Here is a 26,643-nt window from a genome sequence, read left to right on the forward strand (position 1 = left end):
CGGAGAGGAGGGGGGACGAGAGAATGCGTACCTGGGATTGGGTCATTGGTCGCTTTGTGTGGGGAAGTTCCCGGAGTGGGTTGATTTCGAGGGCTGGGTTTTTGCGTCGAGCTAAGCTCCGATTGAATTGTGGTTTATTGAAGCACAGCTAAGCTAGGTTCAAGGTACGAAACGGACCATTACACCATTCGCATTACAACGGCCAGAGTTTGTGAATTATGAATAATGTGGTAATTTGGGGATAAATTGAATTGTGTGAACGCAAATATAGTGGCTTGTAAACGTTGGTTTATGGCTTAAGATGTTGCACGAGTGCATAACTTATTTGGTAAACTATAAGCAATATATAGCTTAACCCGATACGTTGAATCATTATCAGGCTTTTTGGGCTGATTTTTCTAAAAACCAACAGACCTAAGAACTGAATCTTTGACAGTATACATTTAAAACTTAAGTCTGATGGTAGGCGAATAATTTTTTGCTTTGCAAACGGCATAGTTTTATATTGTTTGTAAACCGTTTTGCGTGCCATTCAGTCACTTCTGAAATCTTGAGTCCTAGCATTTTTTTCAACAATTTCTCCAGCACCACATTCAAAGGCATATTTTCTTTCATCTTTCTGAAGGGTCAGCTTTCACAGGCATATGTTACATGAGAAAACCATAACCTTGGTTGTCGTTGTAATGTCTCTTTCAGGTCTCCCAAAATGCCAATGTTTGTCACGATATTTCCCCTCTGACAACATCCAATTTTTCTGGATTCAAAGTTTTGACATTCCGCGTACCAATCATATATCCATGTAGTATCAACTTTTTTTTGCCCCCCACGCATATCCATAGCGGGTCATCCTTTCAGCTTTAATTCAGCCACATAATAAATATAAGGGCATTCACTGCTTTTTAGAGGGCTACTCCAAAGTCTTCATTCCCTACCGGCCCATATTTCACGTGCTTTATCGATTTGAACAGAACTTCGACTTCTGCTAAATTTCTCTCGTAAACTTCCGGGGCTGTGTCTCTTTCCGTTTGAGGCAGTATTTCTTAGCCTCAAACAACTTTAAGACGCCTGGACTTCAACTCCCAGAATTCCGAGATTGGGACTAGGGAATTCTGGGATTGGAAGTCCACGCCTCCGTAGTTCTCCTTAGTCGAGCACACTAAGGGGAAAGAGTGCATGCGCTAGTGGCGAAAGCGACTCGTCGCTTTCTTATGGCGAAAGCTCGACGCTTAACGTAATTGTGGGAGGCCGGGCGCGCCTGTTTGAGCTGCGCGAAAGAGCATTCAATTTCGTGGAGGGAGGCGGAGAAAGAAGGATTCGCTGATTTTGCTGAGGAAAGAAACGTTTTTTGACCGAGACGGCGAAGCCGCCGGGATGTTCGTGGCGCGAAGCATCGCAGCTGATCACCGCGATCTCATCCACGATGTTTCTTTTGACTTCCATGGACGGCGCATGGCCACTTGCTCTAGTGACCAGAGTGTTAAGGTGTGGGGAAGGCTCGGAGCGAAACCCTATACTATATCTATGTCTATGTCTATGTCTGTATCTGTATCTGTATCTGTATCTGTATCTGTATCTGTATCTATATATCTATATCTATATCTATAAATTAATTAATTTAGGAAAATGAGTCAGTCAACATGCTCGTTCAGTCTAGTCGCAGTTTTCCTACGGGGTCCTTTCGCCCCAACTGGGTTTGGTAGAAAATGCAATTGCTGTGAATAGGATAACGGGATTCTTAAAGTTGAGAACCACGATTCAGGTCAGCATGTCAATAAGTAGAGGAGAGACCCACTTTGGCTGGGTTTGCACAACATGCTAAACTGATGGCATTTAGGTTTGGTACATTGCACGAAGCCAACCTTTGCCGTTTGAATTGGAAGCCACTGTTCGTGGTTTAGTAGTAGGTTTGAATCTTACCAACTGTGATTTACTATAGTACCCTAGTGTTAAGCAAACCGCATCTTAGTGTAATATATTAACCCTCTATTGCACTAAAGGCAAAGGGAATGATTAATAAGAATTGTACATTGACATTTTATCCTCTTACACTAGCCATGCTCTCCCTTACAGTTCCCATGTACTTATGGTCATTGGAATTTGAAAACATTTTTATATCAAAGTCTGTTTTTGCATGTTCAAATGGAATGGTAAACCTCAAATCTTACATAAAAATCAGAAGTTAAATAGTCTTATTCTTTCCTTAGTGTAATATGCTACCTAACAAACCCTAATGGTATCTTTTATGTCCTTAGTTCAAAGAGATTTTTGAGGTAACAAAACAAAAGTAAGTCACAAAATGTTCCCGTGACCAGAAACCCAAATTCATTTTTGTAATTGGAGAGGTTTAAATAGCCACAAATTAATGTAGTTAATGTAATGTAGTTTAACTACAAATGCTGTAGTTAAATAGTTGCAGAATTATTATGAAGCCTAATATGGCTAGATATTGTTTGATTTACTTCTTAATCAAAGATTGTTTGTTTCGAAGGAAAAACTTTTTGTACTTATTAAGAATATATGCAGCTGCTTATTTGTCTTATAGGTGACCTGGGATCTAGTTGGAGTGCTTGAGGAGTCTTTTTCTGATAAAATTTTCTACAAGAACTGTTATAAAGAATCATATATGTCTTCATTTTAAATGAGATATGTTTGCCTTACTAGGTTTGGGACAAAGGTGAAAATGGAGAATGGCATTGTACTGCCAGTTGGAAGGTAAGAATTTGAATCTAAAATAATTTAGTGTTATATAGAATATTAGTTGACATGTAAAACCTTAATAAAGGGAAACAATGAGTTCTAAAATCCTGTTAATGCGTACCTAAAGGTAATTTTCTTTGTTCTCAGTGAGACTAGGACTGCTAGATCTGACCTGCAAAATCTGGAGGGTCAGAAGAAGGAAACAAAGAGATACAGAAACTCTCAACACTTATTTATTTTATTTATTGGTTCGATTTATATGCCGCCCTTCTCCGGAGACTCAGGGCGGCTTACAATGTATTAAGCAATAGCTTTCATACTTTTGTATATACCTGCTTAGTAGGGCTTTCGGCCCCCCCAAGCGGTGTTCTTTTTTAAACAAAGTCAGCTTATTGCCCCCACAATCCGGGTCCTCATTTTACCTACCTCGAAAGGATGGAAGGCTGAGTCAACCTTGAGCCTGGTGAGATTTGAACTTGCAGTAATTGCAGGCAGCTGGTGCTACTTAACAGCACTTTAGTCTGCTGTGCCACCAAGGCTCTTTGGTGTCATCTCGTACATCCACATTTTTGCAGCTGCAATACTCACATAGAACTCACATCTTTGTAAATGTGTTTAGGATTGCAGTTTTTTGGGATAATATTAAAAACGGATGCAGAATTTTTGGACTTATTAATTTCTTCGGCTCTGAAATGGAGATGAGCACCGTCCCCTAGAGTCGGGAACAACTAGCACATATCTGCAAGGGGAACCTTTTTATCTACAGAAATCATGCAATCACTGATATACAAATATGGTTTAAATAAAGCATCAACAAATATATACAGGGATTCCTGTACTTATAACAAGGGTGTCAAACTCAAGGCTGGATCCGACCTGCAGGGTGTTTAGATCTGGTCCGTGGAGCCGCTCTGGAAACAGCGACTGGCCCATGGTGACTCTGCCAGTTAAACCATAACTCGGAAGGGCCACGTGCAGCCTCCCAAGCTCTGTTTTTGCTGGCAGAGCGTTTGGGCCACCACAGGTGCCCCCGACACAGGTGATGTTGAGCTGACCACACCCACCTTGGCCATGTGCATAGCCCTCCGTTCCCCCGAGGTCAAACACAACCCTGATGCGGCCCTCAATGAAATTGAGTTTGACACACCTGACTTATAACCACAATTGAGCCCAAAATTTCTGTTGTGAGACATTTGTTAAGGGAGCTTTTCCCCATTTTATGAACTTTTTTGCCACATTTGTTAAGTGAATCACTGTTAAGTTAGTAACATGGTTGTTAAGTGAAGCTGGCTTCCCCGCTGACTTTGCTTGTCAGAGGGTCCTAAAAGGTGATGAAATGACCCTGGGACTCTCTAACTATCATAAATATGAGTCAGTTGCCCAGCTTCTGAATTTTTATTGTGAGACCATGGGGATGCTGCAACTGTCGTAAATATGAAAAATGGCCATAAGTCATTTTTTCTGTGCCTTTGTAACTTTGAACAGTCATGAAATGAACTGTTGTAAGTCGAGGACTTACCTATATAAGATATGTGAACAATACAATATAGGAGATAAGATATTAAATTAAGATAAAACAATAATAAAATCGCCATAGAATTGCAATGGGATAATTCAATATCTAAGAAAGATTTACTGCTTCTGGTGTGACTGCAGTGAGGTCATCCCAGGTGTCTTGAAATTTCCTGAGGAGGACTGTATGTGTTATAGTTTGTTCCAGTGCACCCCAGTCATATTGTGGGCTCTTGTCTATTCCCCACTTAAACAGTTTTGCCTTAGTTCTGGCATGGCCCGTCCTGATTCTATTCAGGTGCTCTATATTTTTGGGCGCAACTGCATTCCTGAAAGTGGTTTTTTTTTGGACCTGGTGATCTGTTCGGCTTGTGGTTATTGAAAATTGCCCATCTTAATTTTTGGACTGGTGGATACAAATAGAATTTTGAGAATATGTTTTAGGAGCATTTACATCATGGCTGCCATTATTACAGCTTGTATTTTCACAATATTGCCTGCATGAGGGATAGGGCCATTAATCAATAGAGCAATTGGTATTCTTTATTTTTTCTTTAGTGCTATAGATACTAAAGCAGACTAGGTAAGGAGCCTGCCTTGTGGGTTGTGTGCAGGTTTGCTAGTGGCCACAGGCATATTGCTTATTCCCATTAAAGGTTGTTTTGGTTTAAATGCTGGGCCAACCTCTGTGATGTTTCACTTCACCAAAGTCATGGTGCTGTCTACCTTATTTTCTTGGATTTGCCATATAAGGTCACATTTGTCATATTTAGAATCTTTAGAACAGAAGCTTCCATTGATTTGGCTGATAGAAAATATGGCCATTGCTAGAATTTCTAGCTCCATGAAGATTCTACCCTTGCTTACTTGCATCCATATACAACTAAGCATTCAGATATTAGTGGATCTCTCGCATGCCAGCTTACGGAAGGCAAAAGCCTCTACCATAATATGAGACCTGTGTTCTTCCCTGATACACCTTTCTTCTGTCTCCTATAATGTCTTTTAATAAAACATGTAGCTTATGTTTCATTGACTATGTATAGCCTAGATGCATAGTCTATTATTGCTGTCTTTTTATCTTTGTTTTCTCATTTGCTCACCACTTTGCTTAATTATTGCTATAAAAGTTCTAAGGTGATGGTTCCAATTCTTCCTTTTGCAATTACCGTACTTTTAGGAGTAGAAGACGCACTTCCCCCCCTAAAAGTGAGTGAAAATTGTGGTGTGTCTTGTATACCGAATGTTGTCGAAGCTCTGCCCACCCGCTGGCCCCCACCCTTCGGTCATTTTCAGCCTCTGTGCGTTTCGTTTTTGGTCTCGGCACACCCCGTTTTAGACCCGTTCCAGGCTGCGGGGATCGCCGCCTCTGCGTCTTGCATTTTCGGCCTCCACATGCCCCATTTTTGACCTCCGTGCGTCACATGTTCGGCTGGTTCCAGAGAGCAGTGGCGGTGGCGGATGAATACCGAATAGCCAGATGAATACCGATGGATGCTGGTAGGCAGAGGCAGAATTTTTTTTCTCCTGTTTTCCTCCCCAAAAACTAATGTGCGTCTTATACTCTGGAGCATCTTATACTCTGAAAAATACGGTGCGTTTATTTGTAACATAGAGAAATAGTGGCTACTAAATTAACAAGGTTAGATCAAAGCACTAATTAATTTACAGTAATTTTAATTTATCTTAATTCTGCAGACACACAGTGGATCTGTGTGGCGTGTGACATGGGCTCATCCAGAATTTGGACAGGTCTTGGCTTCTTGCTCTTTTGATAGAACAGCTGCTGTTTGGGAAGAAATAGTAGGAGAATCAAATGATAAACTTCGGGGACAAAGTCACTGGGTAAGTGTTGAAAAATAGATAGTTTGAAATATTTAGAATTTATGATATCCTTGATAACAGTAAAATTTAGCAAACAAAATATTCAAATTAACAGATGTATTTTATATTTGTCATTTTCTTTCATATTTCTCTTTGCAAAATCCCATTATGAATCCCTATGATCTGTACATCTATTTCATTTATGCAAGAAGTTAGAATTGAAGCCAAAATCCTAGCAGAATTTTGTTTTTACACGGTTATTACTTAACAACCATTTGTTCAGCAACCATTTAAGTGGTGCTGAATGAATTGAGTTTATGACCAGTTCTCAAAGTTTTAGCTGTAGCAGTGCTCTTGCATTAATGTGGTAAAAATTTGGTCCATGTTTATGGCTGCAGCATTCAGTCCATATCTCCCCCATCTCTGCCTTTTTGGTTGCCATTCCTTATCCCAGCACCCCTTGGTTGACCTACTGGTGGTGGTATGGGATTTGTGTGCCAAAAGGAAGCCACTGCTGGATTCCCAATTTACTTCTTCAAAATCGATCAGAATTTTATTTTTCAAGAATCCCTTAATATTCATTTTTGTTTCTAGCACTCCGGTTTTTGTCCTCTTCTGGGAATAATATATTTCTATAAGCCATTTTGAAATATTAAGCAATCATATATTTTTCTTTGTAACTTTCTAATAATCTATTAATAATTTTCTTACAACTGCTGTATTTTTAGGTAAAGAGGACTACTTTGGTTGATAGTAGGACATCAGTTACAGATGTCAAATTTGCTCCCAAACATATGGGTCTCATGCTAGCAACGTGTTCAGCAGATGGAGTTGTTAGAATATATGAAGCTCCGGATGTTATGAATCTTAGTCAGTGGTCACTTCAACATGAAATTTCATGTAAATTAAGCTGCAGTTGTATTTCTTGGAATCCTTCAAGGTACGTTATTTAGAAAAACTACTGAATCATGAAAAAAAATCTCTCTTAATTTGAAACTAATTAATATGCATCTTTTTTCTGCAATTGGCATATAAAATTATAGTTTTTAGTATAGAAATTTTAGAACTGGAAGAAAATTTGGATTTATAATTGATGGATCAGTCAGCAGAGATGTAAGTGACTTTGAGGCTCTGGAAAGTTATTTTCAATCAAAATCTACTACTAAGAAAAAAAAACATTGAATTTCATTCTTATATGTGAATTTAAGCTATAAATAACACAGGGAGAATTTTGGTTTATCCATAGTTGTTTTAGATTAATTCTTTTATAGTTCTAATTATTAAAAATGTTGTCTAAGCATATTTTATTTTTAATTGTAGTTCTCGTGCCCATGCTCCTATGATAGCTGTAGGAAGTGATGATGGTAGTCCTAATATACTGGCTAAAGTACAGATATATGAATACAATGAAAATACCAGGTGAGTGGAAAAAACAGCTTTAATTATTGCTGAAACATTGAAGTATGAATAAAAATTACTAAAATGGCATTTGGGAATGAAATATATTAAATGGTTAGCATGCATTAGTTCTTGATATGTTTTTGGTTTTATAGTATAGCTATAGTGAGAATCCAAATAAAAAAATTCTACGAATAGAATTATATGAGTGTTCATCCATTCCATTTCTGTAGTCACCCATCTCAGTCAATGACTGGGCAGCTTACAATTCAAAAAAATAAAAAAATACTAAAAACATTTTAAAGCCAGAAAAACAATAGAAACATCCAAAATAAATATACATGGCAGTGAAGATACTTGGCTAGTTAACTGTACAGCCAAGAAATGCCCTTTCATAAATAGTGGTCCTCCATCGTAGTCCCCCAAATTAGTTAAGATTTGTTCATTATTCTATTGATAGTAATTGGAATCAGCTTAAAAAAATAAAGTCTGGCATAAAGTCGAGTAGAATTAAAAATTAAGTTTATGTGAAAGAATTTGGTTAATGCTTTTTGTTTTTCAAAAGGAAATTCTGGATGTAAGGTATGTTATATAAGAGAATAAATACTCTGTTTATATGTTACTCAGGAAGTATGCAAAAGCAGAAACCCTTATGACAGTTACAGATCCTGTGCATGACATTGCCTTTGCTCCAAACCTTGGAAGATCATTCCATATATTGGCAGTAGCTACCAAAGATGTACGAATATTCACATTAAAACCCCTAAGGTAAGTTTTTCAAGCAAGTCCTTTAATATAAAACATTTGTGCATAACTTTGTTCTCAAGGATGAGATAATCTAGTAATCTACCAATAGTAATTATTTAGCATTAATATTTAGCATTATTTAGCAATTAGCTCTTTAATAATTATTTTGTTGCAGCCATAAAGGGAAAATGCAGTTCTATTCTATGTTTTACTCTGATTTTTTCAAATGATTTATTATTAATATGTTAAAATGAAAGAACATATTTTTAAAAGTAACATGTATTGAGTAGGCTAAAGTACAATTCGGATGTGTACTTTTTTTAATAGAAAAGAACTGAGTACTTCATCTGGATTGACAAAATTTGAAGTTCAGTTAGTGGCCCAGTTTGATCATCACAATTCCCAAGTCTGGCGTGTGAGCTGGAATATAACTGGCACAGTACTTGCATCTTCAGGTGATGATGGATGTGTAAGGCTTTGGAAGGGTAAGCATCTTTCTTCCTTCCTTCCTTCCTTCCTTCCTTCCTTCCTTCCTTCCTTCCTTCCTTCCTTCCCTCCCTCCCTCCCTCCCTCCCTCCCTCCCTCCCTCCCTCATCTCATCGAGGCGACACAAGCATACAGTAAAATCATAAAATAAAATATTTAACCACAGTACAATTACAACACTGATTATTTTAAAAAGGCTAAGTAAGAGCACTGGATGTTCCAAACATACCTCAGCAGATCACCATTCCCTTGAGACCACCAGGCTTGTTGATATATTCAATTTTTGAGAGATTTCTGGAAGGATGGCAGAGAAAAGTCCATTCTCACCTTGGGTTGGGTAGTGGGGGATAACGTTACACAGAACAGGGGCAATGGCAGAAATTCCATCTCCTGTATCCTGCTAGATATAACTCCTTAGCAGATGGAACCCACAACATATTTCTTCTGCTGTGGTGGGATCTGCTGATGTAATTGAGGAAGAGGTAGCCCCTCAATCTGGTCCATGCCATGAAGGTCAAAATCAGCACCTTGAATTGTAGCTGGAAGCTAATTGGCAACCATGGCAGCTCATGGAACAGAGATGCAATACGTGGCATTCTAGGGACACACATAACTGCCTATGCTGCCACATTTTGCAGTGTGTTTCCGGGTGCAATTCAAGATGCTGGTGAATACCTATAAAGCACTACATGGCTTGGGACCAGGGTTCCTGAGGGATCATCCTTTTTCCAGAGTTCCTACCTGTAACAAGATCAAATAGGATGGGCATGCTGCAGATCCCGTTAGCCAAAGAATGTTGGCTGACAGGGACTAGGAGATAAGCTTTTTCTGCAGCAGCCTCTGCTCTGTGGAACATCTTGGCTTCGGAAGTTAGAAATAATGGAATTGGATAGTATAATAATGCAACCTGAGGCATTCATTAATGAGTTGTGGTCCATCCAAAGATACATAAGATGCAAAGGTGATGAACATGGAGAAATTATCAAAAAAATATTAAGATAACAATATGTGCAAAAGCATGCTTCGAGGAAGAAGGGATTCAGATTGACTTCCCCACAACTTTCTACAATGTAAAGGAGGGAAGGAAATGTAGTCAGACTTGCAAGATTCTGTTAGTGTAGCCAATCTCAATCATGCTGTATCTTTGGGAGCAGGAACAGTGAATTTACTGACCTTTTAAAAAATGCCGGCAGGCCAATTGTGCGGGCCTGATATAGATGATTGCCAGTTCATGCTGAGACCAATGATGGCAAAAGCATCCCTTTTCCAACAGCAGTAATCCTTGCTCAATGCCTCCAACTTCTATTTACGGTCTATGAGCATTTTCTTACATTTCATTTTAATTTTAAGAGTCATTAACTCAGTAAATTGCTAAATTCATTAATTATCAGCCTGAGATTTTTCCCATGGCAAATTTAATTTTTATTTCTACTCTATTGGATAATTATAATCTGAATATTTGATATAGCAATATTCAACTCCCAGCATTTCCCAGGCAGCCTGTATATTAACAGTAACTACGTAAGTAAAACTTTTTGCTAAAAATTCAAATGGGATTTGTATATTTCCATTTAGCTAATTATATGGATAACTGGAAGTGCACTGGAATACTGAAAGGCAATGGAAGTCCAGTCAATGCTAGTTCCACACAGCAGGGAGTTTTTAATGCTCCTGTTGGCACAGCAACTTCAACTCTCCAGAATTCAGTCAATGGAACATCGGTTGGCAGGTATGTTTTTTTTTTATGAGAGCTTCACATTATTAGTTCTCAATTCTCTGAATAGCTGATTCTATCCTCACTAAAAACTTGACCATATCTATCATTATTGTTTAATTACAAAAATCACTTCAGTTGTTCAGTTATGCTTGTTCTATTAGTGCTGCACCAGATGTGTTCTAATATACACAATGGACAAAATATGAACAAGCTTGCTTTCATTTATCAATCATCTATTTCAAATGCTGATATGCAGTAATCTGGAATAGGTGGGGATAGGAAGCACTATTCACTCTATTTTTTTCTGTTTACAATAATTATCTCATTTTTCTATAATTGACCACTAATTACCTTGCTATCTTTCAACCAAAATCCATACTAAACATCTTGAAGGGAGAGAAAATTAAATTTGCCAGCCTTTTAATACCTAGCTTCAAATCTATGGTCTAGCTGCATTCTGGGCCATGAGGTTTGAAATGAAATGTCAGGGCTGGAAAAGATGTAGAAAGTGATCAAAAATGATCAAGCAATTCAAACAAGTACTGTAAAGGAAAGGAGGTCTAGGATTCTTTATCTTGAAAAAAGGCAACTTAGAAGGACAGGATCAGGGTGGGTAAAATTATACAAGATGTAGAGGAAATGGGCAGGGAGATGTTTCTCTTCCTCCTAAAGCACTAAAATGGGTTATTCAGTGACACTGGCTGGATAACTGAAAGGAGATTTAGTGCAGATGAAAGAATTAATTCTTCACACAACGTATAATTAAATGCGGAATTCATTAGATGATGTAATAGCCAATAGCTTGGGTGATTTGAAGGGACCATTGGATAAATTTGGAGAAGGTTTACCAAGGCTAATTGATCTTGAAGACTCCACAATATTTCAGGTAGTAACATGTCTCTCCACTTGCAGGAGTGGCTTGATCCTTTGACTTCATAGTTTCCATATTCCTTTATCTTGAAATGTTTGGGAATAGGATCGTTCTTCAGTTTTGTTCTTTACCTGAAAATCAATTAGTTTAAATACTTTCAATACATGAATTATCATTGACTTACTAACTTTTTAGGACTGTCATTAGAATGGAATATAGCTATAATAGCTACATTGATTGTTAAAATACAAATATGTGATAGATTTATTGCCATTTTTATACAAATACAGGAGGAGATACCTTGATTATAAAATCAAGGTATTGTTAAATATAGCATATGTCTTTGGATGAAGCCAAGGTACTGGGCAGTTTACTATGCATTCAGAAAATATAGCTGTACTTATTTAGATAAATACATTCTTATTTCATAATTTTTTGTCCTAATATATACAATTTTCCTTATATTTGCTTTCACAATTGGATTTTGGAAAAGGGCAGGTGACAAACAGAAGAGAGATAAAACAATTGGTACATGGTAACATTTCTATACTTTTGCTATAGGATTCCTTGCGGTATATTACTGTGTTTCCCCGAAAATAAGACCCTGTCTTATATTTTTTTGAACCCTGAAATAAACGCTTGGCCTTATTGCCATGCGCTCAAAAGCCCAATTGGGCTTATTATTAGGGGCTGTCTTATTTTGGGGGAAACGGTATGTCACAATGATGGTGGTTGATCAAACATGAGGAAAGAGAAAAATAAAAGTACCTAACACTGCTTATGAGCCTGAAGACCTTCTGGGACTGCAGTTATTCAGCATAGCTAGCAAATATACTTTGTATATATTTCCATAAGAAAATAAGAAAAAATAAAAACTCATACATTTTCACCTTTTGTCCTTGTGCTTATTAAACTTACCAGCCTTACTACCAGTATAAATTAAACAAGATCTTGTTTTTACCAGTATTTCCCCTGAAGATTGTGCAAAGGTCTCATTTCAAATAATTTCAGGTTCAGAAATAAGAACATTTATGGAAAAAAAATCACCTGAAAATAATCTTACTTTTTGATAGCAGTTTGAAAGTAGAATAAAACCAGCTACATGTAATTCATTTCCTAAAGATTTTATGACAAGAATGTAAATTCTAGCTTTTAGAAACAAGTTGATGGGTGCTTTATTGGCTCTATGGCACAATGTTTTGGTACTTTGTTAATCAATTCAAGTAACACTACTAATGTGAGAAGATCAAAGTAATTATTTTCTACTTAACATAAAAGTGATGTTTGAAAAGTGATTGGAGAATTAATCAACCTACCAACTACTGCTTTACAGTATTCTTATTGTGCTTATAACCATGTGTGTCTAAAACTGTTATGCATTTTCCTTTCCCCATTTGTATTATGTCCTTTTTAACAGAAAGCACAGCTGATACCAAGCTAACTGGAGTAACTTTGCTGTTTTACTGCTTGTTGCATGCACACAGGAATGGAAAGCGATCTTTTTCCCTTCCCCATCGGCGTCTGACCTCTTCCAAAGACACCAGCAATCTGTCTACTACTAAATGCAAATCAAATCACTTTTTTAAAAAATGCTATATGTGTACTCTACTGCCAGCACAGTATGATCTTGTTGGAATCTAACAAAAAAAAAGTAACAGGATTCTCTTATGGATTCCATTTCTCAAAAAGACATGTTGCGAAAGAAAGACGGAAATCACTAATGTAAAGAGGATTATTGTCCTTGCATTCTAAGCTTGTTAGGAGATAAATCCTTAATGTAAAACAATTGGAGTAACTTTTTCATTTAAATTGTTTTGATTATTTTAACTTTGTTTGGCTTTTTGAAGTGTTCACATAGACTCTAAAACAATTAGTTTTGCTAATGGATTGTAGTATACAATTAGTCATAAACAGTGTGGACACATTGTAATTTGGCAACTGTGGAGTTGATATCAAATTTGGTATTATTTCAGAACTACTTCAGATGAAAATCACAAAACTATTAGTAACTAGTAACTATTAGTAACATATTTTTGTTGTCTTGATAAGAATGATCTGAACATACCTGATAATTGCATGTAATAGTAGCATGAATCCATGCAATAATTAGTAAGATTTCATCTTATTGGTTTTGTGATGGAAATCTAGTCCAAATGAATGTTTGTTCTATGGTATTATTAATTTGGTATGGGAATTATCATCTTGTGACCCCAACCAGTTCCTGCATTGCCAAGTATTTACACCTTGCTCTATTCAGTGCAGTTGTTGCCTTGAAATAAACCGAAGTGGTGTCCTAGGGCAAACATTCAATTAATGCCTTGTTTTATATAGTGGCATGTCAGTGTGGCTTTAAATATGTCTTGTCTCAAAATTTACTAACTTTTCTGTTCTGTAAATTTATGTACATTTCCAAAGATTGTAAAGATTACAAAGTTTTCTTCTATTACGGGTAAGTCATAGGAAGTAGTATGGAATGATCTTTTAAGCCATTAATTCAGAAGTTTTGATTATCTTGTGTTTTTTCCAGAGAGGTGTATATAAGCACACAGACTGTTATTGCAATGGAAAAAGAACTCTGTATATTGTGAAAATCTTAACATTGTAAAGCTATGTTTTTATCTTTAAGTTTGATGTATTCATCTGAGTAGAAATAATCTAAATTGGATGCAAATGAGCAGACCAATCTGGATATATAATTTGTGTCTGTTTTTCTGTAATTGTATTAAAACAGCATGATTTGTAGGAATAAATGAGAAGGCATGCAATAGTTCAGTTAACTTACATGTAGTACTGTATATTCATTTTACAATGAATGTAACATATTTTCTATTGTCTCATATGATAATTTTCCTTCTGAATAGTTTCTAGATTTTAAAAAATGATAATAACTTGAGCTGAGAATTTAATTTTGTTTCTTTCATTTTGTCCCAGCATGTTTCTCTCCTCTCTGGTTTTTGTATTTACCACTATTCTTTCTGTTTTTCCCTTCTGTGTGGTGTTCCTGTCTGAATTGTTTTCAGGTATTTTTTCCCCCCTCTGGATTCCCCATGGGCTGGATCAAGATGGTCCAGTTATGCCCAGCTCTTACCACCGCCACCTCCTCCTCCTCCTCTTCCTCCTCTGATAGAGCACTCTTGTGATGCTGACACTGCCAATATCCAGTATTCTCACCCTCGCAGACGATATATTTCTCGACCTCTTAAGCTCTTACGTGAACACGAAGGGGTTTGATGCATATTTAAAGGTGTATTAAAGCCTAACTCACATGCTTTAAAAAATCTATTTCTTTTGGCTGTTCTTTTTTTTTTTTTTACATTTTTTCCAACCATAATTCAGAATGGGTTTTTAAAGGCATGATCTGTAATACAAACTACAATATTTCAAATTTACTATGCTTAGTTCTGCAGATAATAAAAACTAGTTCTCTACTATTAACTCTCAACAAACTAATACAGCGTTCAGGATAAATTATGTGAAACAGTATTTTATCATTTAAAAACATTCAATTTGTTGTAATCTGTTAGTAATTTACTTTGTATTATTTGGAAATAATTTCTTAAATTTAAATACAGATGGAAAAAACTTCCCTATGGAGTATAGAAGTAAATTAAAAACTCTACATTTTTAGCATAAGAATCTTTTAGGTCATCAGATTCCTTAACTTTTTTCCAACTTTAGCAATTTCCTGAAACAGTCTTCAAAAATAAAGTACACATCCTTACAACAAAATAAGAATATTTGTTGTTTGTGTAAATGTTCTCATTGTATAATGATATCCACTAAAGTTATATAAAAATAACTCAATAAAACTTCAAGAAAGTATGTAGTGTGTTGTCTTCATTTACTTCAAAAAGTATAAGTAAAAATTTGGGAAATGATGGTGTACCTTATCTAAAGGTTTTGTTTATTTTTGTTTATTATTTATTTGTTTGAAAAAGAAATTGCCAGGAGGTGATAGAAAACTTTCATATTCAGAGGGGTGACAGATGAGAGTAATGGGACTGCTATATTAGACAGAAAAAATCTAGACCAGGGGTGTCAAACTTGATTTCATTGAGGGCCGCATCAGGTTTGTGTTTGACCTCGGGGGGCCGGGGTGGGTGTGGCCAGGGTGAGCATGGCCAGCATGTCACTTGTGTTGGGGGGCACCTCGGGTGTCCCAAGTACTCTGCCAGTATGGGCTCCCAAGCTCCGTTTTTGGCTACAAAGGCGTCCAACCGTCTGCCAGTGAAAACAGAACTTGGGGGGCCACAAATGGTCTTTGCGAGCTCCATTTTTGCTGGCAGAGGCATCATGGGTGGGCCTGCGGGCCAGATCTAAGCACCCTGTGGGCCAGATCCAGCCCCCGGGCTATGAGTTTGACACCCCTAATTTAGACAATTGGTAAATATCAAAGAGATATAAAAGCCTTTCTTTGCTGCAATCCAGTAATTGTCCAGATACTTGCATTCCTGAGAGAAATATATGGGCATCTCTACATTTGAAATGAAAAAAAGGGAAAAAAAGAAAAAATACATTAATCAAGAATCATAAGATACAATACTTACAGTCATAGATTACTAATAAGCAAATCATACTAGGATAGGTAATAGGAAGGATGAGAATAATAATAGTAATAGTCTTAGTAAGTAGTTTGACAGAGTTGTGGGAATTAGTTGTTTAGCAGAGTGATGGCATTCGGGGGTGGGTGAGTGGGTAACTCCTTGTGTCTAGTTCTGGTGTGCAATAGTATGAATCCTGCCAGTGTCACAAAGATGCTTTTTCCGAAAGGCAACTGGACTTCTTTTCCTTTGAAAACATTTCGCTTCTCTTCCAAAAAGTTTCTTCAGTTATATTTTTTCAGAAGTTTTTTCTTGGATGAGAAGTGAAATGTTTTCAAAGGAAAAAAAAAAACAAGAAAAAGTCCAGTTGCCTTTTAGGAAAAGGCACCTTTGGCGCAACCATGACCTGGATGATTGAGAATCTCCATAGACCTCCTGCCAGTGTATATACCTGGGAGGAAAAATACAAAGAATTATTTATTTATTGAATTTATATTGCTGCCTATTCGCACATGGTGACTTAAGGCGGCTTGCAGACTATAAAACCTCATTTAAAACAATAAATCTAATAAAAAGAATCAAATAAATTAATATAATGTAATAAAAACACAGACACCCTGCCCTGGTGACAGTGCATCACACACAATATTCCTAGAGGCTGAAGAACAGATTAGCTTCAAAACACAAGTGTGCCACACTGTTTTCTTTATAAGGTAAACTGAAGGATTTATTCTCAACAGCTGAGGAGCTGGGCCCTAATTATATTGCTGGAAGTCTATTGCTAGTTGCTACACAAGGCAATGCGATATATAGCACTAGCACTTAGACTTATATACTGCTTCATAGTGCTTTTACAACCCTCTCTAAGTGGTTTACAGTCAGCATCTTGCCCCCCAACATTCTGGGCCCTCATTTTACCAACCTCGGAAGGATGGAAGGCTGAGTCAACTTTAATCCGAGGCCCTGCAGAGTAATAATGTACTATATTTGAAGCCTTTTCCATCTTGCTCCAGAGCAGGTGTCTTCAAACTTGGCAGCTTTAAGACTTGTGGACTTCATCTCCCAGAATTCCCACCTAGGGTCCCAGTTAGGCTGGAGAATTCTGGGAGTTGAAGTCCACAAGTCTTAAAGCTGTCACGTTTGGGGATCCCTGCCCTAGTGTGTTTTGCCCTAGACTGCCCAAACTCGTGGCTTTCAAATGTATATCTTCCATTATCTCCCCGACATCTGTGTCTGTGGGCAAATTCCCGTGAATCGGGATTAGAGCGCAGGGTGCTTTCGTAGTTTTAACAAACCATCCACCGGTCACCGCTTCCTCAGGATTGAAGCTTGTTTGTTATCTCAGGGCCATTTGAAAGCAAGCGCGTCACTTCCTCTCGTCCAATCGAAAGGCCGCAGCCCTTCTCTTCTTTGGGTGATCTCACAATCCAATAGCCTTCGCGTCTCTGAGCTTCTAATCTCCGCCTTTTTTCTTGAACGAAAGCCTGAGCGGGTTTGCTGAGGGGCTTGAAGAGAAGGTGCGCGTGCGCATCGTTTCGGGAAGAAACGGGGGCGGGGGGAGGGGGGGGAAAAAAGGGGGACGGTGGGTGGGATATTTTCCTTTTCTGAGTTCGAGGGTGGTGGGATTTTTGAGGACTTCCGGGACGCCTTGGAGCGGTTTCCCGCGTGCCTCGAGACGCTCGCGCGCCCGGTCTGGCTCTTGCGCTTCGTTTGGGATTAGGTGAGCGTTTTGTTTCCTGCGCGTGCCGAAAGCGGCTAAATGCGAAGGGGGGGGCGAGGGGTGGAGGCGAAGTTAAGTCAGTTCCCGCTTTTCGTCGCGAGGCGCTCGGAACTTCTTAGTCCCCCCTCCCCCCCACTTTTTCCTACTCTCGCTGCGTTGGTACCGTCGGTTCGAGGAGCCGGTTTCGCGTGCGGGCGACGCGCTGAGGTAGCGGGAGGAGAGCCGGAGCCTCGCTCCATTGATAGGGAAGAGCTTTTGGCCAGGAGACGGAGACGAAATTGCGGTTCTCGTCCGCAGTGTTTTTGGCGGACGGGATTTTGGACACCTGTGAGCATCCCAGGTGTTAGTTACCTGGGTGCCCTTCCCTTACCTGAAGGGAGCCAATGCCGCTTCTGACTCGAAGTAAATTGGATAAACTTTCGCCAGCACTGATCCCCGTAAAACTTACCGAAGGACCCAACCTGTTGCTTTCCGGATATGTTGGGCAATGAGCCTATGAGAGTTAAGACCTGTCGCATCTGGAGAGCACCAGATGGAGGGAAGGATTAGCCTTCACCTTAGAATGTTTTTAATCACTTGCACACTAAGACTTTGCTGAGGAGGTCTGTTTATGCCTACTGGGGCAGAAGACGTGGTCACTAGAGCCTAAATTGTCAAGATTAAGATTAGAATAAATTATGATACAATCCAACTACTGTGAACAGCTGGGTGTTCCTCATGATCATCTTCTTGTCTGCTTCAGATACAGTTTTTAAACAAAACTGAGTACAAGTAACTCATTAAACAAAGGGGTTTTTATGGCAGGCACATGAAGACATAGATAAGTTCACAAAAGCTTTTAAGGATCTTTTCTGAACTACAGTTTATTTCTTCATGTGCCTGCCATAAAAAAGACCCTTGTTTAATGAATTGTTAGAAGTTCTAACAGAAAGACTAGTTTTGCTTTTACAGAAATGTGAGATACCTGTAGTCCTTGACTTACAACCACAATTGAGCCCAAAATTTATGTTGCTAATTGAGAAATTTGTTAAGTGAGTTTTGCCCAATTTTACGACTTTTCTTGTCACATTTGTTAACCAAATCACTGCAGCTGTTAAATTAGTAACACGGTTGTTAAGTGAATCTGGTTTCCCTATTGACTGCTTATCAGAAGGTTGCAAAAGGTGATCACATGACCACTCAACACTGCAACTGTCATAAATGTGAGTCAGTTGTGAAGCCTTGGAATATAAATCATGTGACAATGGGGATGCTGCAATGGTCATAAGAGTGAAAAATGGTCATAAGTCACTTTAAGTGCTGTTGGAACTTCGAATTGTCACTAAATGAACTGTTGTAAGTCGAGGACTACCTGTGTTATGCAATTAACATTGTTGAAGATTTTAGCTGAATGTTTTAATAGTAGAAGACAAGTATGTACAGTTTAGTTTGTTCCCTTGGTTTTGGACCACAATTTTTGCACTCCGTTGTCTTTGGAGGTGTTGGCTGGGTCTAGGGGCACTTGAAGTCTAAATGTTAGGGAGGCAATAAGTTGTTTAGCAGGATGTAAAATGTACAATATGAATAGGACATTCAGGTGTTTTCTGTACCCAAGTCATTGATGGCAATTGCACTACAGCAGTTGTACAAGTTAGGATTAGTTTAAAAATCTTAATAAAAACACATTTTCCCCTTCACTTTTAGCACCCTTTAGATGCTGAACACTCTGAAACAAACTGTTCATAATAATCAACATTAAAAGCTAAAATTAAATCAATGCATGTGGTGATTAAACAAACTGATAATGTTTTGTGAAAGAATTGACCATCCTTTTTTTGTTGCTGTAACAGTTAAATAAGGCTACCTCTTTGGTAAAATATTTAATATTAGTAAAGTGTAATTGTAATTTTCAGAATTATACTTGATTATTGAGCTACTTTAGTTTAGGTTGCAGAAATATATAGTACAGTAGAAAAGTAATACATAGCAATGTTAGAATTATAAGTTTAAAATTTATAAAATTATAAATTTCCTTGTTTATGTTTGTATTAAAACTTTCAGACACTATGAGACAAGAGTAATATGGAAGATTTCAAACATATTGGGGATGAGACATTTCCAAGTGTTTTGGTCAACTCTATAGCTAACCATACCAATGAAATTTTAGACAATATCACACTTTCATCAAATCTTGGTCTTCCAGTTGCCGCTTCAACAGAAACCAGACAAAAACCTGGTTCTCAAAGCAGGTAATGCACTTAATAGAATGTGTAAAAACTGAAAGATTTTTCATGGCTACTAATTTTTGAATCTTAAATTGTTTCCAGACCTAGCTTTTCATTTTGCAATGTTGAACTGTATTTGTACAATGTGCTTAGCCATTGTTAACTTGACCAGGGTTTATCTTATTAATATACTTCTTTTCATTTGCATGACATACTCACAAATTACCCTACTGCATTCTAGCCTAATGTGTTTTTTAAATAAGGGCATGGTTATTTATTTTGATACGGCTTTTTAGAAAAATGGTTCAAATAAAATATTAACAGCTGCTAAATACTTAAAATATAATTCATAATAACATGCTAATAACCAAGTTAAATAATGTAATTGAACTGGCAAGAACTATTAGAAAATTCCATTGGTGCATACTCTGGCTGTCTTGTTCAATATGTTTATTTAGAGTTGATTTGACCAGGGTCTGTTTAAACAACTCCATTAAGGCAGTAAATCAGATACTAACAGTTTAGGTTGAATTTCTAAAATGTAGTAAATTAAAATGGGCTGCTAGTTTGTGTGTCTTGCTGAGTGACAAGCACAACTTCTGCGCTTGGACTGGGGAAGAGTAAGGAGAGATTTCATAGGGACTCATAGAGGTGAAAGGCTGTCATAAAAAAAAAAAAAGGAATAGAATTAAAGTATTTCTTTTTCCAGTAGGAAATTGTGAATGAAATTTGAATTGTGAATGTCATTTTGAATGAAAATTTCAGAAAAAAACAGATCTTGACTAAACATTAGATAAAAAAACAAGAGCAGTTTGCCAGTGGATCAAAAGGTGTCAGTGGATATCTATTTAAACAACTTGTTAGCCCATTGAGTAATATTCCTAAATTTGCACAAGCCAAACCATGAACTAATCACATACACTGGTTTGCTAGTGATAAAAAGTCACTAGCCAGCTATATTTTTTTTAGTGTGTAGTGCTATCTCATATGAGTTGTGGCATGAACTAGATAATCCCTAGATTTCTTAAAATTCTGTAGTGAAGTTCTCAGACTTTGCATATTTTTGGATACATAAATAAATTGGTCTTCCAGTTGCTGGCATCTTTTAATACAGATACCTAATCAAATTTGTGGCTGGAAAAAATGAAAATTGTTTTTATCCTCCTTTATACTACAGCTGTTTTTAATATGTTTTTATACTTCTATTAAAAATTAGTTACTTTTTTTCCAAGTTGAGAACATGAAGGACAAGTAACTATTTTATTTCTTTTCATGCAGACTTTCTGATCATGCTTCTTACATTGAAAGGAAATTTTTGGCCACATTAGCATCTTCCTGTGGTGGTGAACTTGATTCAGATCCAAGAAAAAATCTTATGCCTAACTTTCACGATACTGTGTAAGATTTATATTAACCAATGGTACATTCTTTGATGCAAACTCCATAATTCTGGCATAATTAATAAGAATAGAATCTACTTCAATATTTCCTATGTCTGTTTATGGATTAGAATTTTAGGAATAAATTAACACTATTCATAATTCTCAAAATGCATTTGATAAGTTTCACAAAAAACTACAGATAGTCCTCAACTTATGACCATAACAACTCAAAATTTCCATTGCTAAATAAGTGTTATTTTGTTTTTTGTATTTTGTTCAGTGAATTTTGTCCCATTTTATGCCCTTTCTTGCCACAGTTGTTAAGTGACTCACTGCAATTGTTAAGTTAGTAACACAGTTATTAAATGAATCTGGCTTCCTCGTTGACTTTTCTTGTCAGAAGGTCGCAAAAGGTGATCACATCACCCCAGGATGGTGCAACCGTTATAAACATGAGTCAGTTGCCAAGCATTTGAATTCTGGTCATGTGATCAGGAGGATGCTGCAATGGTCGTAAGTGTGAAAAATGATCATGTCACTTTTTCAGTGCTGTTATAACTTTGAACGGTCACTAAGTGAATGGTTGTAAATCAAGGACTACCTGTAGTCAAAATTTCTTATTAAAAATTCAAATTCAAATAAATAAGCTAATATTTTAATATATATTTCTAACATTTTAATACGTTAGTCTGAATTTTGTGAGTATCATTATTATACAGTATGGTTGCCAAATTTATTTTTTTCTCTAAGGACGAGTCTTAGGTGAGTCTTTTGATTTTCTTCCACATGTGATATTTCAGCCTTCCCTAGATTATATAGTAATTCCTAAGCAAAGTGGCTTTTTAATTGTATATTTATCATCCAATTATATGGTATATTGAGACAGAAATGACTTTATAGTTGAAAAACAATTCTGTGATAAATCAACTTTAAATTTTCTTTTTGAAGCTCTGAAAGTAGATAATATGAACAATTGATTGGTTACATATTTTAAAAAGACAGAAATACACTTATATGTATTTAAAATCTGATTTTTTTCAAATATTTTTCTAAGTTTAATTATCTAAATTATTTTGCTACTAATGTTATCATTTAAAAAGAAACAGATTTATTATTAAAAAAAGAAATTGATATTTAACTAAAAAGTACTTTTTGAGCTTTATAAATCTAAATTCATGATTAAAAACCTAATTCTAATTTTCCCAGGGAAAACTGTAATAATGCTGCTGAGATTATCTTGGAGCCACCCCAAAAAGTTTTGCAGAGAAGACAAAGCCAAAACTCTACTGATGATTGCTTAGACAAAAATCCAAATAGCTTCCATGAAAAACATTTAGAAGGTATGCAATTTCAGTTGTATCTGTTGAGTCTTAACATTATCAGGAAATCCACAACAAACCTAATTACTGGAGTTCTGCTCAAAATGGTGTTTTATTCTAATATGTAAAATGGTGTAATGAATATATGCTGTATTAATTGTAATTGTGTTCTTATTTGTCAGTTAAGTAACATCAAGTCATCTGAAAATAATATCTGTTTCTAAAATAAAAACTCCAACATCTGCATACAGGTAGTTCTCAACTAATGACTTGTTGTTTAATGACTATTAACACAGAATTCAGAAAAGCTATTTATGACCTGTCCTCAAAGTTACGATTATTCCCTTCTTGGTCACATGATTGCATTTTGGTCTCTTGGCAACCGGCTCATATTTAAAGCCAGTTGAGGTGTCTTGCAGTCATGTGACTGCAATTGCAATTTACAACTTTTTTTCTGGTTTCCTCTGTTTTTTGCATTTTCTGGCAAAAAAAATACCCATTTATAAGAATTGACTTGCTTATGACTCGTTTTACCACCATAGTAAAAATGGTTGTAAAATTTAGTCCAATCACAGGTTGGTTTTACTTAAAGCTGCAATGACTTACAACCTCAATTCTGAGCTCCATTATTCTAAGTTGAGGTGTAGCTCATGTTGAATTACTTTCATGTGAGATTGGTAGCTGTATAAATAGGGTTAAATGATACTGTAGTAAATTGAAATATTGAAGAGTTATAAATCCTTAAAAACCCTTGCTTGTAGTAATGAATAACATATAGAGGAGAAAACAAGGTACCGGTAAATGTTCAAGCTAAACTCGTTTTCCATAGACTGAGATTAAGAAATTATTTCTAGCTTTCAAGTTATTACTAGAACATAGAATAATATAATTGGAAGGGACCTTGGAGGTCTTCTAGTCCAACCCTCCTCAAGCAGGAGACCTTAAATCAGGGATATCAAACTGGATTTCCAGGGCCAGATCAGCATTGTGGTTCTCTGCGGGCCAGCTGAGGGGGGGAGACGGGCCTGGACAGCTTCTGCAGCACCACACGCAGCCCCCCGCCCCCCCGCACTCTGTTTTGGCTGGCTGGGTGTTGCAGGAGGCCGTCCATGCTGAAAATGGCGCAAGGGGGTGTCTTAAGAAAAGTGACCTATGACTATTTTTTACACTGATGACCATTGTAGCATGATTTACATGTCACATGATTTACATTTGGGTGTTTGACAACTGATTCATACTTAGGATGGTTGCAGTATCCAGGGGTCATGTGACCATCTTTTGTGACCTGACAGGGAAAGTTAATGGAAACCCAGATTCACTTAACAACTGTGTTACTAATTTTAAAACTTCAGTGATTCGCTTCATGAATGTGGCAAGAAAAATCATAAAATGGACAAAATTCACTTAACAAATTTTTCACTTAGCGACATAAATTCTGGGCTCAGTTGTGGTTGTAAGTTGAGGTCTACCTTTAGTTTATTATCTTATTCTACATATTAATAGTAAAACTATTCACTGATAGAATCTTCATATAATCAGAAGTGCAGTCAGCCCAAAAGAGAATAATATCACATCTTTAGATAAAAAAGTGCTAATAATGGAGGGGGTTGAAAAGGAGAATAAATTTTTAAGAAATAAAACATTTTTGCCTAGACTATCAAATGTTTTCAGGTACAATTCAATTGTAAACTTCCCCAATAATATAGTTGTGATAATTAGATTTTAATTTTTGTACATATTTAATTGATCAGTTTTATTTTGTTAACTGCCTGGATCATCTTGCAGGACAGAAATGGGGGATAGAATTATAAATAAATTCATGAACAAGGTAAAATCTATTAAATTTTTTTGAATTATTGATGATTCATGTATAAGTTCTAATTCAAAAATAACACTCATGTCTGATGTTATTAGGAAGACTTGGTTATATTATGTGCTTGCAATGCAAGAGAAATTTGATTACTAAAATATAAGTGATTGTCATTTATAATTTAATGGATCTGTTTATTAGATTCAAATTCTTTCTTTCAGATTTGACAACTAAAGAATATATTTCCTTGGAAAAAGAAAATGAAAATCAGGTAACTTTTTTCGACCTTCTGTTAAAGTGCACTATATATATCTTTACTATATATACCTTTGCATCCTATAATTTCATTTTCCATTTCTGAACAATTACAGTATTTAAACAAATATCTGTAATCAGCCTAAGGAATTTTTGCACTGTTCAGATTATTTGACACTCCAGTTTGTATTTTATGAGATACTTTTTTCGTAAAAGTTATATGGTAAATACACTAAACCAAAATTTCACATGTGAATGGAGTGCTTCCTTTTTTAATCTGTAAGAACCCTTATGTAAGATTTTTCATTAATAGTTTAGGGGGAAGGATATTAGAACGGGTCAACCATTCTTTTATTTAGATAGACAAAAGATCTGGAAAGTTAATGCTCATCTGTACTGATATTTAATTTTAAAACTGCAAATTTTTGCCAGGTGGTAATAAAATGTGAATAGTAATCATCTATGTTGGCTTTGTGAATGAACTAAGCTGGGAATAGGATAGGATTTGTAAGAAGATACTTTGATACCATTACAGTCCTTTGAAACTACATAGGATTATTAAATGAAACCAGGACATTCATATATTATTGATGGAAGAAAAATTAGGCTTTTTTTTTTTTTTGGTCTTTCCTGGAAGTTCAACAATCCTGATAAATGCTGCTGTTTGTTATTTCCCTGATATCCAATCAGATATCAGGAGATGAGGGAATTAACATTTCTATCCATCCAATAGCACAAAGACAGATAAGAACCTGTAGATTGATTACATGTGCTCTAATATAAAATACCTTCAACCAGTCATTATGTTTAACTGGGAAGTTATTCTTAGCTGTGGTTGCCTGGGTTTGTACATTATGCTCAGCTCAATCTCTTGACCATAGTTTGAGGAATTAAAAAATGGAACACATTCTGACAAAATTGAAAGAATCATGAATTAATATAGGATTGAACCAAGCTATTATTTTTTTTGCCTTCTTTTGTATATTTACACTGTGATGATCCAAAACTACTGTATCCTACAATTTTATAGAACATTCCAAAAGTTGCTCTCTACTTTTTATCTTCTATAACAATGCCCTTATGCTATTAGCCCAGTGTTTCAGTCTTCATCTTAATAAATCTGAGCACAGCTGGAGCTCCTAAATTGATAATTGGTAGTTACTAAACATAATCCCCAAATCTTTTTGTAGTTACTCATTTCTGGGTCAGTGCTTGCTTTATATTTAGGTAGTCTGCATTTAATTGTCCATTTTTTAATTTATGAAATGTATTTGTTGCCCAATTAAATTGTAAGCCATTTAATTGTCTTGCATTTTGAAAGCTCCCTTTGGATTCTTTATCAGCCTGAATAGGTGCTCTTAATACTCTACAATACTTGTTTACCCAGGTTCATTCATAAAACAATTAAACAGAACTAATCCTAGTTCAAATATTTGGAAGATCCCGTTATATTGCTCATCTGTAATGTGTTTCTTTAATCAGTTGCTAATTTGTAAGATAATAATTCTTTTATAATTTAGGATCTTTTAGTGTGAAGCTTTGTTGAAATTTTTTTGGAAGTTCAGATATATAAAACACCTGCATAGTTGTGTAAAGCTCTATGGAATGGTATATAAGCCTAAGTACTATTGCTATATAAAACATCTGTATAGACTATGTATTTGTTGACACTTAAAATATTCCAAATATTTGATAAATCAGAATTTCCATCTTGGTTACTGAAACTGTATAAACTTCATTTTTTAAATTTAATATTTTCCACTAATTCATGTGGTGTACAATTAAGGATTTTAATTTTCTTGGATCTACTTTTAACCATCCATGTGGGATTTAAATGGAATAACTTTTATTATAAGCTCATTTTATCCATCTTGTGAGTTTTTCTTGGGACCTAATTTCTAAGAGTTCTGCAGATTATCAAACAAATAATTTATTAAAATTAATGTTTGCAGTTTGCTTCATTAGATCCTGATCAGAATGATATAGCAAGTGAAACAGCCAGCAATTCTGTGGCTGGGTTTTCCAGATTTATAGAAAATGAGAAATTGCTGAGCTTTGAGAGCCTCGAAGAATGTTCTGCAGGTATGAGATAAAAAGTTAAAATCTGGGGAATTTCTTCTGCTTCTAATGGTGATGTATCATATCAGCAAACAGATCATT

General features: G+C 36.2%; 2 protein-coding genes across 5 annotated transcripts in view; both read left to right on the forward strand.

Annotated features, from left to right (window-relative positions):
* The first annotated feature begins 79 nt into the window (after positions 1-79).
* SEH1L (SEH1 like nucleoporin) lies at positions 80-15,074 on the forward strand. 4 transcript variants are annotated; one of them, XM_070942406.1, is made up of 9 exons: positions 80-164; positions 2,662-2,712; positions 5,951-6,054; positions 6,762-6,973; positions 7,354-7,452; positions 8,059-8,199; positions 8,506-8,663; positions 10,240-10,393; positions 14,273-15,074. In XM_070942406.1, the coding sequence occupies exons 2-9, from the start codon at positions 2,688-2,690 to the stop codon at positions 14,481-14,483; spliced, it is 1,104 nt and encodes a 367-aa protein (XP_070798507.1). In that variant the 5' UTR covers positions 80-164; positions 2,662-2,687; the 3' UTR covers positions 14,484-15,074. The 4 variants fall into 4 exon arrangements, with proteins under 4 accessions (XP_070798507.1, XP_070798504.1, XP_070798508.1 ...); XM_070942403.1 differs by lacking the exon at positions 80-164 and adding an exon at positions 1,244-1,482 and having other exon boundaries at positions 5,908-6,054; XM_070942407.1 differs by lacking the exons at positions 80-164; positions 14,273-15,074 and adding exons at positions 1,244-1,482; positions 12,670-12,958 and having other exon boundaries at positions 5,908-6,054.
* A 2,340-nt stretch (positions 15,075-17,414) lies between these two features.
* CEP192 (centrosomal protein 192) overlaps positions 17,415-26,643 on the forward strand; it is a 61,803-nt gene continuing 52,574 nt past the window's right edge. The window contains exons 1-6 of the mRNA XM_070940640.1: positions 17,415-17,513; positions 19,554-19,741; positions 20,996-21,115; positions 22,306-22,439; positions 24,450-24,499; positions 26,436-26,565. Coding sequence (XP_070796741.1) covers positions 19,575-19,741; positions 20,996-21,115; positions 22,306-22,439; positions 24,450-24,499; positions 26,436-26,565 — 601 coding nt within the window. The 5' untranslated portion in view covers positions 17,415-17,513; positions 19,554-19,574. The remainder of the gene's footprint in view (positions 17,514-19,553; positions 19,742-20,995; positions 21,116-22,305; positions 22,440-24,449; positions 24,500-26,435; positions 26,566-26,643) is intronic.

Source organism: Pituophis catenifer, unplaced genomic scaffold (genome assembly GCF_029215685.1).
Source record: "Pituophis catenifer annectens isolate HBS135680 unplaced genomic scaffold, rPitCat1.0.hap2 SCAF_3, whole genome shotgun sequence".
Lineage (NCBI taxonomy): Eukaryota > Metazoa > Chordata > Lepidosauria > Squamata > Colubridae > Pituophis > Pituophis catenifer.